The 17,191-nt window shown below is 38.8% G+C and overlaps 1 protein-coding gene and 1 long non-coding RNA gene across 6 annotated transcripts in view; both read left to right on the top strand.

Annotated features, from left to right (window-relative positions):
- The window catches only part of ARHGAP10 (Rho GTPase activating protein 10), a 159,946-nt gene that overhangs the window by 105,694 nt on the left and 37,061 nt on the right, over positions 1-17,191 (top strand). For all 5 annotated transcript variants that reach the window (XR_006165645.1, XR_006165646.1, XM_042796386.1 and 2 more), the window contains one exon: positions 6,398-6,548. Coding sequence is in view for 3 of the 5 variants with exons in the window: in XM_042796386.1 (XP_042652320.1) it covers positions 6,398-6,548 (151 nt within the window). In the remaining 2 variants the exon portion in view is untranslated. The remainder of the gene's footprint in view (positions 1-6,397; positions 6,549-17,191) is intronic.
- LOC122153768 lies at positions 107-530 on the top strand. The gene is made up of 2 exons (XR_006165647.1): positions 107-178; positions 272-530. It is a non-coding gene; the product is annotated as an uncharacterized LOC122153768 (long non-coding RNA).

Here is a 17,191-nt window from a genome sequence, read left to right as displayed (position 1 = left end):
GAGCTACTGCAGTGTATTTTAAGATGCTTATTTTAACCTTGCCCTTCCTGAAATGCTTGTATCTACAGTAAAATTATAACTTGACCTGAAAGACATTGTTGCTTCATGTTTTCAGGGTATGGCAAAAAGAAGGGCACAATTTTCTTAAGAAGAATAAAAGCTTAGAAAGACTATCAGGGTAAGAGCATGCTGTGAACCACTAAGACAGTTGGCCTCTCTTCTTGAGCATTTTTGTCTCTAATATAAATATGTGGTTTTTGTTTTTGTACAGGTTGCTGGATCTAACCTGAATTGGGTTTGCATTACATTGAAAAGGCGCTAAGTCGAGAAAAGACCATGGTGATAAGTTTTTCTTGCGCTATCCCACCAGCTGCTAATTTATAAAATATTCTTTGATCAGCATATAGGATAGCCAGTTGTCATGGAACTGCAAGGAGTACCACAGCCATAAAATGTATAAGGGCAGAGCGGTATATGTGGCCCAAGTGGATGATGTTTTATATTGTTCAATAAACATTAGTTGAAGTGTCTGTGTGTGTTTCTTTTATTTACCAACTGCAAATCAAGTGTATATTGAAGGGAAATTACCCAAGTAAAAAAACTTGTATTGATGATGTTCTTGTCTTGAGAATACTGTCCTCTAAAAAATATGATTGTAATAGTGGAGGCTATACTACTAGCCGAATTTCAAAGAACTTGGAATGACCTTGCAGGTTCTAGCCTCCTCTGCATTAGACAGCGACTTCTGATACTGTGATTCTTCTGCATGTATTGAAAGGAAATAGATGCATGTTTTGTGCGGTAGGTGTTATGAGAGTGAATGGGGGTTTTGTCTTGCAACAAAATCATGGCGCAACTTTAAGCTGTTAATGATTTTTTTATAAGTTTATCCTCATTAGCTCTATTACTAAGCCTCCGTTTTTTTCTCCCCTCTTTTTCATCCCACTCTGTCCTTGCTGTTTGCCTCCCACTGATTTTTAGAGGAAATTTTAATTACCCCAGTGATACAAAGCAGACAGAGATGACCTGATGTCTGGGTCTTTTCCTAAAGTGATTCCTGGCAAACATACTGAAATTCATTAATTAGTTCTGCTTGAGATGAGAAAGAATAGATCAGTATTCTCTTGTAGCTGCAGAATCTAATCTACATTTTCATGTTCAACTATACATCTAGTCATAAACTCGTGGAATAATAGGCCAAGTTAATTCCTCCCAGCCATGGGTTTTTAGAATTTCTAAAATGGGCTCTACTAAGAGCTCAGAATCTAGAGTCCAACACTATTGTTGCAGATTAAGGGAAATCTGGCAAAATTCCTTGGGCTACTGCCATGTGGGTCTGCTGGTAGAATACAGTATGATAATATGTTGAATTTGGCTCATTACTCTCAAGAAATGCTTCTATAGACTGTGGGACATGGGTTTAGGAATTGGAATGGTTTTATGTTGGGATGGTCTTGGGCTCACTGCTCTAGACAGGGCTGTTATTAGCGGTGTATATGTAAGATGGTTTGTGGTTTGTTTAGACTTGTAAGGTATCCATTTTGTACTATTGCATAGAGTGAAATAGGTCAAACATACCAGTGTTTTAAATTGCTGAACAAGAGTCTCATCTTTTTTTCTTGTAACTTCTACACTTCAGGCTTGAAGTATAATCCACCACTTAAGTCAGTGTGCACTTTTAAATTCTTCTTCCGTGTAAGATCAGACCTAACCAACCATTTAAAATACTGGATTAACTGAGATAGGACTGACTAACAGTTGGAGTTGCTGCTCGGTAAAATTTTGAGTGCTACATGTGTTAGTCTTCTCCCTTATGTAAATTGTTTCACTTCTGAGTTTGCCCCCAAGTAGGTCAACAGCAGGATGCCTGTGCTTCTGAGAACTACCTTATAGAGAACTGATGTTCTATAAATCTCATGCAGTTTGGCCACAGTCTCAAAAGCTATGTAACACTGGATGTGACTGTGAAGTCCTTAAACTCAGAGTCTCATTCACTACATTTTTATTGCTTCTTGAATGAGGTAATTCAGTCATGGGACTTCATTCTTGTCTTTATATGGGCATTAGTCTAAGCTGTGGTAACTTCTGCGATCTAGATGAGTGATGGTGGTAGACCTGACTTTTACTTGAAGTGAGGCTTTTTTTTGGAATAGCACAAAGATCTATTTAAGTAGTGTGTTCCAGTCCTGCTCTTTCATCGGAGGGTTTCCACCTGATTGAATATGTGTGGTTGCCTCACCATGCATCTGATAGCAACAGCTTGCAGTTCAAGAAGGTATTCCGACACTTAGTCAGGTGTGGTTCCATGCTGTTGTGCAAGTCAGTCAAAGCACGACAATATTAGTACCACTTCAGGTGCTCACATTGTGTATGTATAATTTTGAATTCCGTCTTCTGTGCATACATGGTGTGCCTCTGACAACAGGTCTCTCACAGCAGGCATCTTTTATTAGCTGTGAAACATTTACACTTCAGTGGTATTTAAATAATAAATAAGGCTAGAAGCAAATTTGAATAAAACCAAAAAACTTTTTTCCCCACAACTGAGATAAAGCATGCCTCCATCTCCCTGTTCTCAGGCAGATGTTATAACGCTTCTGTCAGTGCAGCAGACCAATATCCATTAAGGCATGATGAAAAGTACTTGTCTATTTAAGTGAAAATAAAGCAAGAAAGAGAAGCTGAATGCTGTATGTGCACTTCTTAGGGCAGAGGTTGACCTTCTGCTTGCTTTTCAAGTGCTCACCTTTGCAAAACTGTAGGATGAGCTGTAGCTTTGGCCTGCAACAGAAAGAGATTTCTACTGCTGAAAAAGAAGGTCTACTTATGGATGGGCTGTACTGGATTTCATTTTCCTACTGAAAAGACAAAAAGAAAATACAAAAGTAGGGGTGAACACAAATATGAGCTGCTTGAAAGAGCAAAAATGACCCCAAATATACTTTTTCATGCAACACATGAGGGAAGGATGTTTCTTGTTTTTTATATTACCCCCCCCCCCCCCCCAGTTATCTTTCTAGTGGTGGTTGTGTGTATGTTTTTGGGGTTGTTTTTTGTTTTTTGTTTTTTTTTTTTTTGGTTTGTTTGTTTTTATGTGTCTTGGAATCCTACAGAACAACTTGTGATACTTGTTGATTTCATTGCTGAGTATTACAATTAGTCTCAATTTGTTCTGCCTGCGTAAATTTACTCTGCAGATAGTAAAGAGGTTACATTCTCTAGTTCACATCTGAATACTTCTTTCACGAATCCCTTAGTTCTCTGTGGAGACAGATATTGAATGTGAGCACAAGGAAGAAAGTGCTACAGCTTGTAACGCTGCATCAGAGAAGTGTAGGAGTGAGAGGATGGAGTTTGTCCAGGTCGCAGTCAGTGTGGGGAACATGTGGCCTCGTGCTACCCAGGAACTCTTGGGAGGTGATCTCTGCTCCCTAGAAAGCAATATAGTACTTACTGACCTTATCCCAGAAATGAAGCTTCCCTAGCAACCTGTTACAGCAAGAAGTTGAGAGCAGAGCGAGGTAAAATAGGCGACAGGCCCGATGTGCACCTGAGCGTCCTGTCTGCAGGAGGGAACTTGGCCGGCCGGCCATCAGCCCAGCGCTGTGACTGGGTAGCACCGAGTTGTGCTGAGCAGTGCTGTTGGGAAACGTTTGTGCACAGCTTTGCCACTAAAAAAAAATGAAAGGTAGAGGTGATAGGCTTATCCTGACGGTGAAAGAGAGGACTCAGTAACCCTAACATTTTATCAGGGGAGAGAGAACTATTTTGGGCAGCTCGTGTCTACCTGCCACCAGTATCACCATGAAGTTAGCTAGCATGTGCTGGACTGCCACTGTTTGAAGTTTGACTTCACTGCTTTCTTGTTATTTCTCCTATTTATAGGGGTTTTCACCCCCCTGCTCCCTCATAAAACAGAACCAACCACCAACCTTTTTTTTCACATCACATAGCTACTTGCAATTAGTAATCTTGGGTTCGTACCTGTCTCCAATTCATTATCCTGTTGCCTGTGGGGCACTGAGTATCATTGAGTAAGGATTGCTTTTATAGTTTTCTTGATTGTGTTTTGCTTTTGTGACTTAGTTTTTCATTGCTAATGGCTGTAGAAGAGTGTATTGAATATTTGTGAGAGATGAGGAAAAAACACTTAAGAACTTTACTGCAACTTGTGCAAGTCACCTAAATGCATACAAGAAAGCTCATTTCTTATGAAGTACTCCTGGGGAATACTTGTTCTTCTCACCATCATTAATTTCAGAGGAGATGCGTGGATAAGGCTGTACAAATAAACACAGCTGCTGAATGTGACATAGTAAACAACATGCTGAAACCTCTTGGCAGAGAGATATTTATGAGGGAACCCAAACTCAACACTTAGTCCATAGAGAAGATGGCATTTAAAGTTCTGGTACTTTTAAATTTTTTGGAAGCAAATATTTATCCCTAAACCTGCTCAATCTAGCCTTGTATTTACACATAAGGGGGCAGTGTGGTACTGTTAGCCAAGTGCCATGTAGGTGCACATTAGATTTCATTATTATATATTGCATCATGTTTTAAGAAATGTCTTTAGCACTCTGAGCACAATTAGAGCTTTGTCACTGTCTGAGAGTGCTGCTGCATCTGTACCGGGGACAACCAAGTTGGACTGTTTTCTTTCTTCTCGATAAACATTTTGTTTATAGAGAGTTGCTTGCGCTATTTTGGCATTCTGTCTTGTAATCCCTTGTTCATAGGCATGTGAAGGAGTGTGAGCCAGTTTTCTTAACACTGGTATGGGGAAGTTCAAATTACATCATTTTATCTCCCCCACAGCAACATTCACTTGCTGAGGAAGAAGGTAATATTTCCACTGGAGCTTTCCTTTGCACACCACATATAGGCTTTCAGCCCACTGCTGCGGAGTTTTGGCAAGATGGTGGTTCTTCCCCAGTTTTCATGGACAACGGTGGTTCTAATTATTTTGTACCATCACAGTCTTCTAGCTGCCAGTACAAGAGTGATGATTAAGTGGCAGTAAGCCAGTGTGTACGTGGGTTCTTGGGTCACCTTATTCCTACATGTGTTAATATTCAGGGTTTACAGGTCAGGATATGATGGCGTGTAGTATTTCTTATACTTTTAACATGATGTCTTGAGTGCATTACCACAGGATGCTTATGGCATTTTTCTCACTTGTAGTCTGACTGGCTTTTAGCTTTCTGCTGCACCTGACGTGCTGTAATAATCAAAAAAATGTGTTATCTGTGGTGCCTCTTCATACTTTCTGCGTGAATTTCTACTTCATAAAAAGCTTCTCCTTCAAAGATTCATTATGAGTCTCCTCTTTATAATATTTCCTACACAAATACATGGCAATGTAAAGTTGCAGAGTAAAAGAACACCATATACTGTTTAATTATATCTTGTTATATTACTGTGTTGCGTTGCTGTAAGGTGCTGTACCAGATACAGGGCTTTTCTTGTATAAAGCTGCTGTTTGTGTTTATCTGCTGGTTTGTCTTTGATGAAATACATATTAAGGTAAGTTGGCCATGTGAATCTGCCATGATGACTTGTAAAAGGCTTCTGGTAAATTGTACATCAGCACACTGATGATTTTTTAGAAGTAAATCAGCATCATTAGGCTGTATGCTGTATGTGGCGATTAAAATAAAAATGCTGTCAGGTTGAGCAAATCTGCGTTGCTAGTTAATCCAGAGAGAAGTGACATGGTATTTTGTATGGAGTGATATACGCTAGTGGTCATGACTCAAAAGATAAGATGATGACAAGAAATGCAATCTTTTTCATATGTGTGTTTGTGAATATCATCACTTAATATATATGTGACTCAATATGCAATAGTTAACTGAAAAAATTCTCCCATGGTATGTTGTTATGGTATCTCTCAACAAGAAACCCCTCCCCTCAAAATAAAATAAATTTTTTTTTTTTTTTTTTCCCCAGTTAAAATGGCTGATGTTATAATGGTATCAGAAGTTTTGAAAATTAAAATGGGTATTCTGGTAAAATTATAGGTCCTCGCTAAAGCTATAAAGCTCTTTGGTTACTGGTTCATAAAGTTAGTAGCCCCCTTTTTCCCCTTCCCCTCCATCCTAGCTGGCAAGCCTGGCTGCAAATATTTTGTCTCTGGATTAACTGATTTTCAGCTTGGTTATTATGTAGACAGTGCCCTTGCTTATTTTCTTATGATATCATATTTATTTATTTATTTTAAAAGCACTCATTAAAAACCCACGGCATACTCCCAAACTTGAAGGAATGGATTTTTGGCTCTTGGCTGCTTTGAATGAAATCCAAACCAAATGTTGTTTGGTAATGGTTTATAGTTGCATTACACAGGTTGCTCTTTGTGATAAACAATTAACACCCTTTGTGTTCTTGATTGCAGATTTTCAAAACCCTGCCTGATGCCACTTTCCCTGAGCCAATCTCCATGTCAGTATCTCCTCCAAATGCCCCACCAAGGCAGTCAAGAAGACAAGGACAACGTATTAAGAGGCCTCTGGCTGTTTACAATCTCTGTCTTGAGCTGGATGATGGTAAGATGTTAGTAATAATTTCAGTCTTTGCAGCAGATGGGCTGTGTATCCTATCTTCAGTAGGTGTTTTCATTTCATGTTTCATTTGTGTGCTTGTTTAATTGCTTTGGAACATGTAAAGAAGCAAGGAGAGCATAGAGAGTACTGTCCTGTGACATATGTTTAAAAGTAGGACGAACTGTCTTAAATATGCTTTCTGCCTGTAAAAAAGAAGCAGCTCCTGTTTCTTTGGGGAAATCTCTTTGACCTCTACTGAAGATTACACAGCCATAAGATAAATGGAGAGAGAACTAAAATTAAAGCAGTTCTTTTATGAGAAGAGCTAATGTACTCTACGGTTAAATTCATCTGGATTAAAGGCTCAGGTCACAACTGCGCTGGAGAATACTGCTACTTCACTTGAATCTTTAATACCTTGATGTAACTAGCAGTAAATACTTGTAACTTGCCTTACTGTTGAGAAGCAAAGAAAAAATCTTGCTTTTGCACAGTCTGCAGTAGCAACATAGAGTGAGGCAAAGAGTGTATAACATCTTATATATTCTGACTGTTGGCTAGAAACATAACCATTTTCCTGAAATTTTATTGCTTGGGGGTACATGCAGTACTGAGAAGGCAAGTCAGGGCTCATTTTGTGTTACAGATTTTCTCCACCCTATTCCCTTTCTCGTAATGTTAGTCAATTGTCTTTTCACATGACAAATCATGGAATCAGGGCATAATGTCCAGTTATCATCAAGTGAAAATAAGCAGGAAGATTTTCAACTCATGCAGTAATATGAGATTCACTGATGAACTGTGATTAAATTAGTGGTCAACAGCGGTTGATTTCTTAAGGAAAGAGCACAAATAATTACAACAGCTCTTAAGTGCAGGTTTTAGAAATAAACTCAGGACTATTTAGTGTCTCAAAGCCAATTTTACAAAGAATCTGCAAGAAATTCAGTATGCCTTCCATCAGATTTAATTCACCAGAGAGATACATAATATCTGTGCCTTTCTTTTCTTGCTTCAAATATGAAACTAGAAACCTTGACTAGAAGGTGTTTAAGGTTCATCTACTTAAAAAGCTTAGGCTGTGTTAATTTGAATAATATGCTACCAAAAGCTAAGAAACCTCTTGAGCTATACCTGCAATAATAAATGTAGCCTCGTTTGAAAAATAAAACAAAATTGAAGCCAGAGTTGTTTACATCTAATTTTGAGTGTGAATCCCAGCAGGTCGCAAGAAGTACCACAGCTTCTCCAATTCGGTGTTGCAAGGTGTGCACTGAGGACCTGACTTTGACCTTAACACAGTAGACAGAAAGTATTTGATGGGTTATTTTTCTTGTAAGATCAAAAAATACAGTGTTACTGTTGAAAACTGCTATAAGTATTCAATTTCTCCTAAATACAGTCCATATTTTTGTCTAATTAGGGCATCTCAACAAAGAGAAGAACTGGAGTTGTTAAAGGCTGTAATTGTTATATATCATGCAGAAATTTGGTACTTGTCTGGGAGTTCTAGTGTGGTGAATTGCAGAATAACCTAATACATCCTCATGCACAGTGATGAAGCCTGAATTGCTGCAGGTAAAGTCACAGTTCCAGAATGGATGGCACTGAGTTTCAATGGGATCAGAAAATAACATTTCCCCTTGTAAATTCTAAAAAAATACCCTCTATAATGTCTCCGGCCACTACTGAAGGTAGCTGTATTCTCAACTTGTTGTTGCTAGAAACTGGCTGTTGGTAGGTCCTGGCTGCATGCTAATGCTTATTTTGTTTGTGTTTAACCAGATAGCTGTGGCGGTGAGCTAGTCAGTAGTTGGTACAACGGTGGTTTGGCATGTGTGCAGTATACAAGGCAATACAGTACCTTACTCCCAACTGCGTCACTGCATTATCTGAGGAACTACCCCAATGGATACAGGGTGCATAAATCAGCCAGGCTGATTAATTATCTAGTCACTGAGTAGAGCTCAAATATGCACTGTGGCCTTCAGTTACTTTGTTCTTTGGAGAGGAGGGGAAGGAATAAAAGTGAGGCTGGGCTTCGTTCCATATTTACCTAGTTTCTTGGCTAACAAATGCATGTTTTATAACTGCTCTTTGGAAGATTTTATCCTGTGTGTGTTTTTAACAGGAAATTAAACATTAAACCCCTTCCCTCCCCCCTCTTTATTCACAATGGCATGAGTTAAGCACCAGGCATAAGCCAGTGTTTTGTATTTCCTGGATATGGCAAAATTATCATAATCTTGTTTTAAACCAAGCAGCTGATACATATTTATATATAAATATGTTTGTAGACAAATATATCTCTAAAGTTATTGTAACTATATGTAAGTATTTCCTATGCCTTGAAACTAGAAGTATGTTGGAGACAAAATCTCTCTGTGCTGGAAAACTTCTTGAGAGTGTTTCTCTTAGGATTGTTATGCAAACCAGGAAATTGTTAGAAAAGCGGAAACAAGTCTTTAACTATCAGGTGCTCCAGGGAGTTAACAGGCTTCAGAATCCACTGCTTGAATTGGAAATGCAGGATTTGGGCCAGCTTTTCTTTTTAAAAGCACGTTAGCAGTCGGGAAGCTTTTTGACTGCACGCAAAATGTATGCAGCAACCACCCAGAAGGGGCTCTAAGTGACATAAATATTGATAGATATAATAGCTGAAGAACACACACTTTGATAAAAATCTTTATTTTTGCCTTCTAGTAATTAGCTGTGCTGAGTTCTGATAGCACATAGATTTTCCTTGTACATGGCAATTAGATGATTAAACCTATTTGCAAACAATTCAAGTATTATATTTACTACCAGAAGGATCTTAATTTCCCGAAATACAAACTTAAGTCACAGATGATACTGTCTGTTTTTCTTTCAACTTCTTTCCTCTCTGGCAAGCCAGTTACTAAATTTTCACTCTGATGTTTTTCAACATCTCAGTGCCTCAAGTAGAGCTAGACTTAATGAGGAACTTTGAACTACTTTCGTACGTGGCTTAAACCCGAAGTTCTTGTTTCAGCAAAATGCAGATTTGTCTGAGATTTACATTAGGATCATTTCCAGAGTTTTCTTGCCTTTTAAAATGAAGACATGGGATTTGTTTGTTTTTTGTTTTATTTTCTTCCCTTTTTCTGGAAATGTCTTCCCCCTGCCTCCCCTTCTACCATCTGAATGAATTTTAGAGTGGGTTAAGTAGCAATGCAGAAACTCCTGTGGCTTACAGTCTCAGCCATGTACAAATGACTTTGCATTCTCTCTCTGTCTCTCTATGCAGAGAGAGAAAGGCTGTTTGCTAGAACAGGGAGTTGTTTATCCTGTTCTTCTAAAAATGTCATTGGGTCTTTATTTTCCGTTTGGACAGTCAGTATATATCAGAAGAGAGCTCTGTTTATATTTCTTATAGAAGGCAATACAGAGTTACAGTTTTGTTCCCTCTCAATTTTATTTTAATTTTTATATACTTGTTTTGTAGCAAAATAAACAAGTTTTTGTTTCGTTTTTTTTCAGTCGTCTTCTGTGCCAAAGACTTAGAGATTATTAAACTATTCTGCAGGGCTACTAGAGCAACATGGCAAGAAAAGTCCTATGTAAGGTAGGCAGTATAATGCAGTCCATCCAAGAAGAACAGAGAGTCAGCATGAGTTGCATAAATCACACCTGGACTCAAGAAATGGGTCTTGCATGGCAATTTGACCAAATACAGGACAACTTGTTTTCTAAACAAGCCAAAATATACTCCTTAAGCAACAGTGCTTGCTGATGCCTTGCTCTTTGAATACCCTCTAGGTGTCAACGTTTCTCATTGGCACATACATGGACATAGCACACTAGTATCATATGGGGACCTACTTTGTTTTGTTTTTAAGGTGTTTGTCTCTTGTCCCCCCACGCTGGAACTCAGGAGGTATATGGGGTGTTTCCGATAGGTGCTGATGTAAGTTAATGTGATATTTGTAGTACTTTAGAAAAAGATTATTGTGCAGAATTCTAAAAGAAATAAAAATTAGAACTGCTACTTAACCCTTTAAAACTTCGTGCTAAATAGTATTACCTTCTGAAGTATTTAGGGAAGCCAAAGTATGAATGGTATGTTAGTATTGAATAAGAGCAGCTCTTTTTGATTTTTTTTTTTTTTTTGGTGGGAATTGGAGTGAGACAGTCTCTTAAATTGGATGATAAATTAATTTACATGAACTACTCTGGCATTCAGTTAAATTACTTCATCAAAGTAAATGTGATCCGTGTAATGGTTAGCTTCCATCCCTCTCCGGCTTCTCCCATGCCTTCCTACCCCAAACAAATAAGTAGAAAATCATAAACTTCATTTGGAATCACTGAACATAAAATCTGGATGTTAGAGAAAGCCTTGGATTTATACTGAGGAGACTGGTCTTCAGGGCTGGAACAGCCCAGAGCTGCAAGGTTGCAGGTGTGAAACCTGGCCTTGAACTCTTTCTATTTCTGAATCTGCTGCTTGGAAGTGTTTTTGTAACCTGGCACATAGTAGGGGAAATGGAAAGAAAAGCAGCTACATAGGCATATCAAAAAGCCATAAGGGCTTGTAACACTTGCTTACAAAGCTATTGTTAACAGCTGAGCCAAACACAGCTATGCTGTTACAAAATAGGTGCACCAATATTAGTTGTGAGGGGAAGATCGGGATGATTGCTGTTTGCCGTGTAGAATTTAAGATGCTTTATATTTCACCTTGCTGCAAGAATAGTTCCTGCAGTTCTATGTGATCTATCACAGCTTTTTCTACCTGATGGCTCTGAGTAGGATGAGTGCTTTGAGATACTGCCAGTAAAGCCGAAGCTTTTTCTTAGGTTAATGGGGTGTATGTATAGGGTCCCAATTTTCCTATCAGGTAATCAACATCTGCTTGGGAAGCTTTGGGTCTGTAGGAAGGTACTTACTTTCTTGGAGGTATTGAATAATTTTAGTTCATGCTTTGGATACACAACGTACATTGTCTGGCCATTGTTATAGCTGTGAGTAATCTACTTGCTACAGCCTACTTGCTGCACAGTTAATCTGAAATCAAATTTAACTGTCATAATGTAGTAAACATCTCCTAACTTCAAGTGGTGAGTCTCAAGTCTTCATGGTTTGTGTGAGAATTGCCTTAGTATCATTGCTAGTGCTTGTCCAATTTCAGTGTATGAAGTCTAGAGACTGTAAAATGTTCAAAGTAAACACATCTTCATGTGCATGCACACTGACACAACAGGAGTCAGAGGTGTAGAGAAAGGGAATTTGCATAGACTTAAAACTAAAATCTGAATTTAAAGAAAGAATAGGGAGTTCAGGATAAAGGGTCAGTCTTTCCTTGAGGCCTAGCATTATTAAAAATCTCTGATCTCCGGTAATAACCCTTCATCTCTTTAATTCTCTACCTTCTGCACACAGACATGCAGGGGCACATATTGCTGTAAGAAGGCCAATTTGGCATACTAAAAGCCATTAATCCCAGGCATGGAAGTCACTGACGTATCCTTGCTACATGCCAGCTGTGCCTTGGCCAACCTCCGTTGGTTGAAAGTAAATGCTGTCACCCAGCACACATGAGTATAAGCAGAATGAAGACCTGAAGCTGTTGAGCTCTTCAGTCTGTTTTCTATGGGTGAGAGTGTGCATTTCACTGAATAAGGTGTTTCCTCATATGGGTGTTCTCGCTTCCCTTCAGTGGTGTCAAGGTCAGGAGAGAAGATCTTGGAGGGGGGATCTGGTGAGCTTTCTGAAAGGCTGATACACAAGTTAGAAAATATGATTCCTTTTCCTGTTTTGCTCCTACTCTGTCATTGTTTTTCATTTGGTCAGAAAAGAATGTATTCTTGTTTTTCCATTACATTCTGGAGGTCTTAGTCCTACTTGCTCTTCTTTTTCCCTTTTATTTTATGTTTTCGTCTTTTGAAAGTTGTACTTAGTGCAAGGTAAATTACATTACTGTCGCCTTTTTCCTTCCCAGCTGTACTTGCAACTTACTGTACCAACAGGGAGATTGAAGAAGTACTTAGGGGATTTCATGGAGAAGTAATAGTGGTGAGACTAGTTTGGCTAGGATTGCAGTCTCATCTAAGACTAATTGACTAGGGCCGAGCGAATTATCCTCGGAGATCATGCTAGTGGGAATCTGCAAGCAAGAAGATGCATGATGCCTGGCAAGTTTGGATATCCCACTGAGCAAGTGGGTTTCTGTTGTTTTGTAATGGGTGCAAATTCACTGATGATGAGTGTGTTCACTTATTCTGTCTGCCTGGCCATTAACACTGTTTGGCGCTGCCTGTGTGCTGCACAGCCTCCTTGATTCATCTCCACAGCCTCCCTTCCACAGTGCAGCTGAGTCCAGCTCTGAACCCTTGCCAGATATGTAAGCAAAAGAAAAAATTTAAAAAAATTGCACTTGCCAGACATCTAGCCCCAGAGTATGAGAGGCATGAATAGTGGTAGAAGAATCTAGGCATGGAAGGAAACATTGAGGTAGCAAAATCTGTCTTCCTAATGGCTGCCTTTTAAATCATCAGCTGGGACATTAAGAGGTTCCTCAACAAATGCGTCACCTTGGACGTTCAGTTAACATTCAGTTAACAGCTGGTAAAACTTCCTTAAGTGCTGCTTAGCTTGTTTTCAGTCATCTTTTTAGTAAGTCATAGGCATCCAGCTTCATCCATTCCTACACTGAAATCACTGTTATGGCAAAAGGAGAGGTGTGAACAAAATGAGGGAGGCACAGCCAAGTGTCAGCAACATACCGAAAATGTTTGAGTGGCTTTCTTACGAGAGCCCTGTCACATACACAGTGTGAGAACTGTCAGTTTTTGTCATTGTCCAGGTACCACCGTGGGCTGTGGAATTATTGGTAAGAAACTTCTTCTTTCAATAAGTTATGGGAAGTAATTGCAAGTGAAGTAAGCTAAATAGCAAGAGAAGAGGAGACAACAGCATGGTATTATTATCTCTGTTTGACAGCTCAGGAAAAGAGTTTGTGGATACCTTACCTTTCTGGGGATGGAAGGACCATTACAGAGGCATTTTGCAGCCGATCAGTGGCTGAATTGCTAACGCAACAGAAAAGGATACATGGAAGAATATTTTTATAGCCTTTGAAGCTTTTGATGCCATTTAAGAAGTGCTGCTAAATTAGGGAACGTTTAGCCCTGTTTATAGCATTGTACCCCTTTCTGATCTGCTTTGTTTTTTCACAGTTCTCATTGATTAGACTAGAGCTGTTCTGTTGGTAGGTTTCAATACAGGTCTGGACCATAGGTAAATGTTGCCTGGACTTAGGAAACCCAAAACTCTCAGTGCTCCCAAAAAACTGTGAAAGCTCTGGGAGAATCCATTAATTGTTAGAGTTTTCAGGAAGTAGCTTCAGTTCATCCCTGCATTTTTCTACCATGAAATTACTGTGTGGCATCTGGCCAGCTTGGTAAGGCTGGAGGTCGTGCGTGGTTTCCTGCCTAGCAAGCTCTGGTTAAAAAAAATGACTGATCTTTGAATTTAGATACTGCTCTTGTTATCTTAATATACACAAATCAAAAGAGGAACCCCTCTGCATGCTTGTATCTGATTTCTGTTGTGTTTCAAAATTTAATTATGTGAAATAAATGAACACCCCAACCTTGTATCCATGACTCTGTCTTAAACTGGTTTTCCACAGTTTGCGGAATAAACTGGATTTCTTTACCTGTTTTAGTTAAGCTTGCTCAGCAAAAGACTTACTTATAAGTCCTCATGTCTTTGGGATTTTATCTATGTAAAGAAGTAATCCAAGCAATATTTCACCTGAATTTTGAGAGAAGACCTGCAGTGAGGGAGATTCTTATTGCAATACTTGCTTGCTATTACAGGTTAGGTGTATGTCTGGAAAGATGCTTGTTTAAAATTGAACTTTGCATTTTTAGAAATAAAACAGTATCAAAAAGTAGGAGGTCAAGGGCATCATCCCCAAACCCCACCTGCACCCAGGTAACTTGCAGATGAGCGCATTTCTTTCCCTTTCCTAGCCCCAACTCAGACACCCGCCTTTCTGGCTACAATTCTTGAGTTGCATCAGCCAGTCTTGAGGCAAATTCTGTCTAGTGCAACTTCCTCCTTTTTCTGACGTATATGAATCACTGTGGAGTTGGGAAAAACAATCTTCCTACAGGAAAGCTACTTTGTGCCTGATATACTCGTGCTTGTACATGCACATATTTGAAAAATATATCAAAGTTGGTTTTTATCTAGGAAAAAACTGTAGTCGACTCTAATAGTTGTGTTAATTATTTTGTCTGAGAGAAGAAAATAGCTGGCATAGAGATCTAATTCTTACTTCATGTGTTTTGAAAGATAGCATGAAACTGATGGATATGTGGGCTGTCTGCTGTCCATTTGCTCCATGAAAGCTCTATTTGATTTTTAGGGTGTATGAGTCTATGATGTCTAAATTTGTCAGAACTAACTGCATACTAAGGCAGTGCCGCAGTGTATAGGGTTTGCTACACAAAGAGGATAATGGATAATTTTGATAATGAAATGTGGTAATATAAAGCTATTTTTCTGAGCGTTTACAGGAATCTGACCTCCTAAGTACCCATTATGCAGGAACAGTGAAATAACTCTCTTGCTTAGTTTTAGCATTCTCCATGGTTATTTTTAACCAAATAATAGATCATTATTAGCTTGCTTTTATGTGATTTCACCTTAGTTTGGCAAGTTAGGTGTTTAAATAGCACAATTTCTGCAGTCTGGAGGTGAGTAATAAGCAGTTCTGTTGACCAGTTGCAGTGGTGTGATAAACAAAAGTACACAGTTTGTTAATTTACTCAGAAACAGATGCCTTGGCTTCATTAATTCAGAAAGCTTTAAAAATTTGAAGTAGTAGAAGAATATCTGAGCTCACCTGGTGCTTGGCGTGATTACCACAGAATAATCTGTATTGTAAATAGTGAACAAAGGATGCAGCCCTGCAACTAGAAAAGGCTGTTCTTGACTGCAGAGTCCTCTGATCACTCTGACTATCACATAAAGCTTTCTCCGCTAGAGTTACTTTGAGCTTTCCAGGAATGCATAAATCCTTTCCGGAGTGATTGGTACTTTCTATCATGGGATCACTTTGTTTTATTAACTGCGTGAGACAACTTATCTTCAGTTATGTTTTTTCATGCCTATTTTCTGTGGATGCCGAAGCTATAGCACATGGATCTAAGTTCTCACTCGGCAGAGGATATTTATGATGCTCATATTTCTTCTCTATCCTTGAGCTATGAGGTTTGTATTAAAATGAAAACATAGTACATACCCACAAATTAACATAAGAGCAAACCTACTTTCTACTTGGTTAAACTTCTGTATTATTGCGGGAAGTTAGCTATTTATGGTGAATGAATGTTTGTTATCTCAGAGCTGGATGCAGCTGTGATGCTGATGGGGGAGGATGAGTGGCTGCACAGCAGCACAGCTGCTGCTTCCCCATCTCATGATGCAGAAAATGTCAGACTTCAAGGTGGTAATACAGGGATTTTGCAGCATCTTTAATTTACTGTCCTCTAATCTCCCCCTCACCCCTTTTCTACAGTTAGACCTGTGTGACTGTGTCAATGTAGAATAAGACATGTCTTTTATCCTCTGATTTTTCAATGATTTGTGTATCCAGTTAGCACTTAAAAAATACAACAGTTCTGTTCTGCTTATTCTGTGTATCTCAATAGAAGCTGTCATATATTCCTCATTTACTCCAGAAACATTTACTCTCATAAACTGTTTTCATCCTCTGGCTACCCTGAAACTATAGACGTTGATTGTAATGTTGATGTTAAAGATTAGTCTTTCTTTTAATAGTAAAGTATGTAATTCTTTAGTTTACTTAAGATGAAGTTGGAAGAAAACTCTGTCACTCAAGCAAGTAACTGATAGTGTTAGCTCTCTGTTTTTTGTAGTTTTTTATTACAAATGTTTTTTCTTATTTAGAATTCTTGGAGTAGAGTAAGGATCTGATTATTGACACTGCCAAAGTATTTCAGGTTTTTTCAACTTTGGATGCCAACAAAAAATATTCTTAGATTAGCCAGATGGAAAAAAGAAGAAAAAAAGGCAACTGGGAGGCATGTCATGCTCAGTTAGGTGGAAGAAGCTGAGTTCAGATTTCTGGTGTGAAGGGTCTGAGAGCCTTTACTAACAGAGGCTCTTCCAGACAAAAGGGAAAAGGGATTGAGGGTTACGTATTTACTAGAGAGAAGCTAGATGAAGTAAGTCTTAGTCTGTATAGGTACTTTCTTACCTTGTGGGGATTTTTCATTATGAGAAAAGGTGACATAAGGCGGTGGGGGAGGGGCGGAGGAAGGATATTTGGGTTAGAAACTGAATGTTAAGTAGTACCAGCTAGCCACAAACAGTAAATGGTTAGGATCAACCTAAGCTATCTTATTTTCTAGATAGGACTGGTCTGAACTATCAACAGCCATAAAGGCAAAGCATGGGTATCTGTTGCAGAGGCACAGTGAAAGCTCTAAGGCTTGGATGAGTGTTGTGATTAGAACAGTGAAGCAAGAAGGTAATTTAGATGACAGTTTAAAAGGATCTGAGCACTCAAAAAATTTAAATAGTATGCAAAAGGTGGTGTGAGTGTGAAACAAGTTTTAACTCTGTTGAGAGTAAAATTGGATCTTACA

This window comes from Tyto alba, unplaced genomic scaffold (genome assembly GCF_018691265.1).
Source record: "Tyto alba isolate M040663 unplaced genomic scaffold, T.alba_DEE_v4.0 Super-Scaffold_23, whole genome shotgun sequence".
Lineage (NCBI taxonomy): Eukaryota > Metazoa > Chordata > Aves > Strigiformes > Tytonidae > Tyto > Tyto alba.
This window is presented reverse-complemented; position numbering and strand designations above follow the sequence as displayed.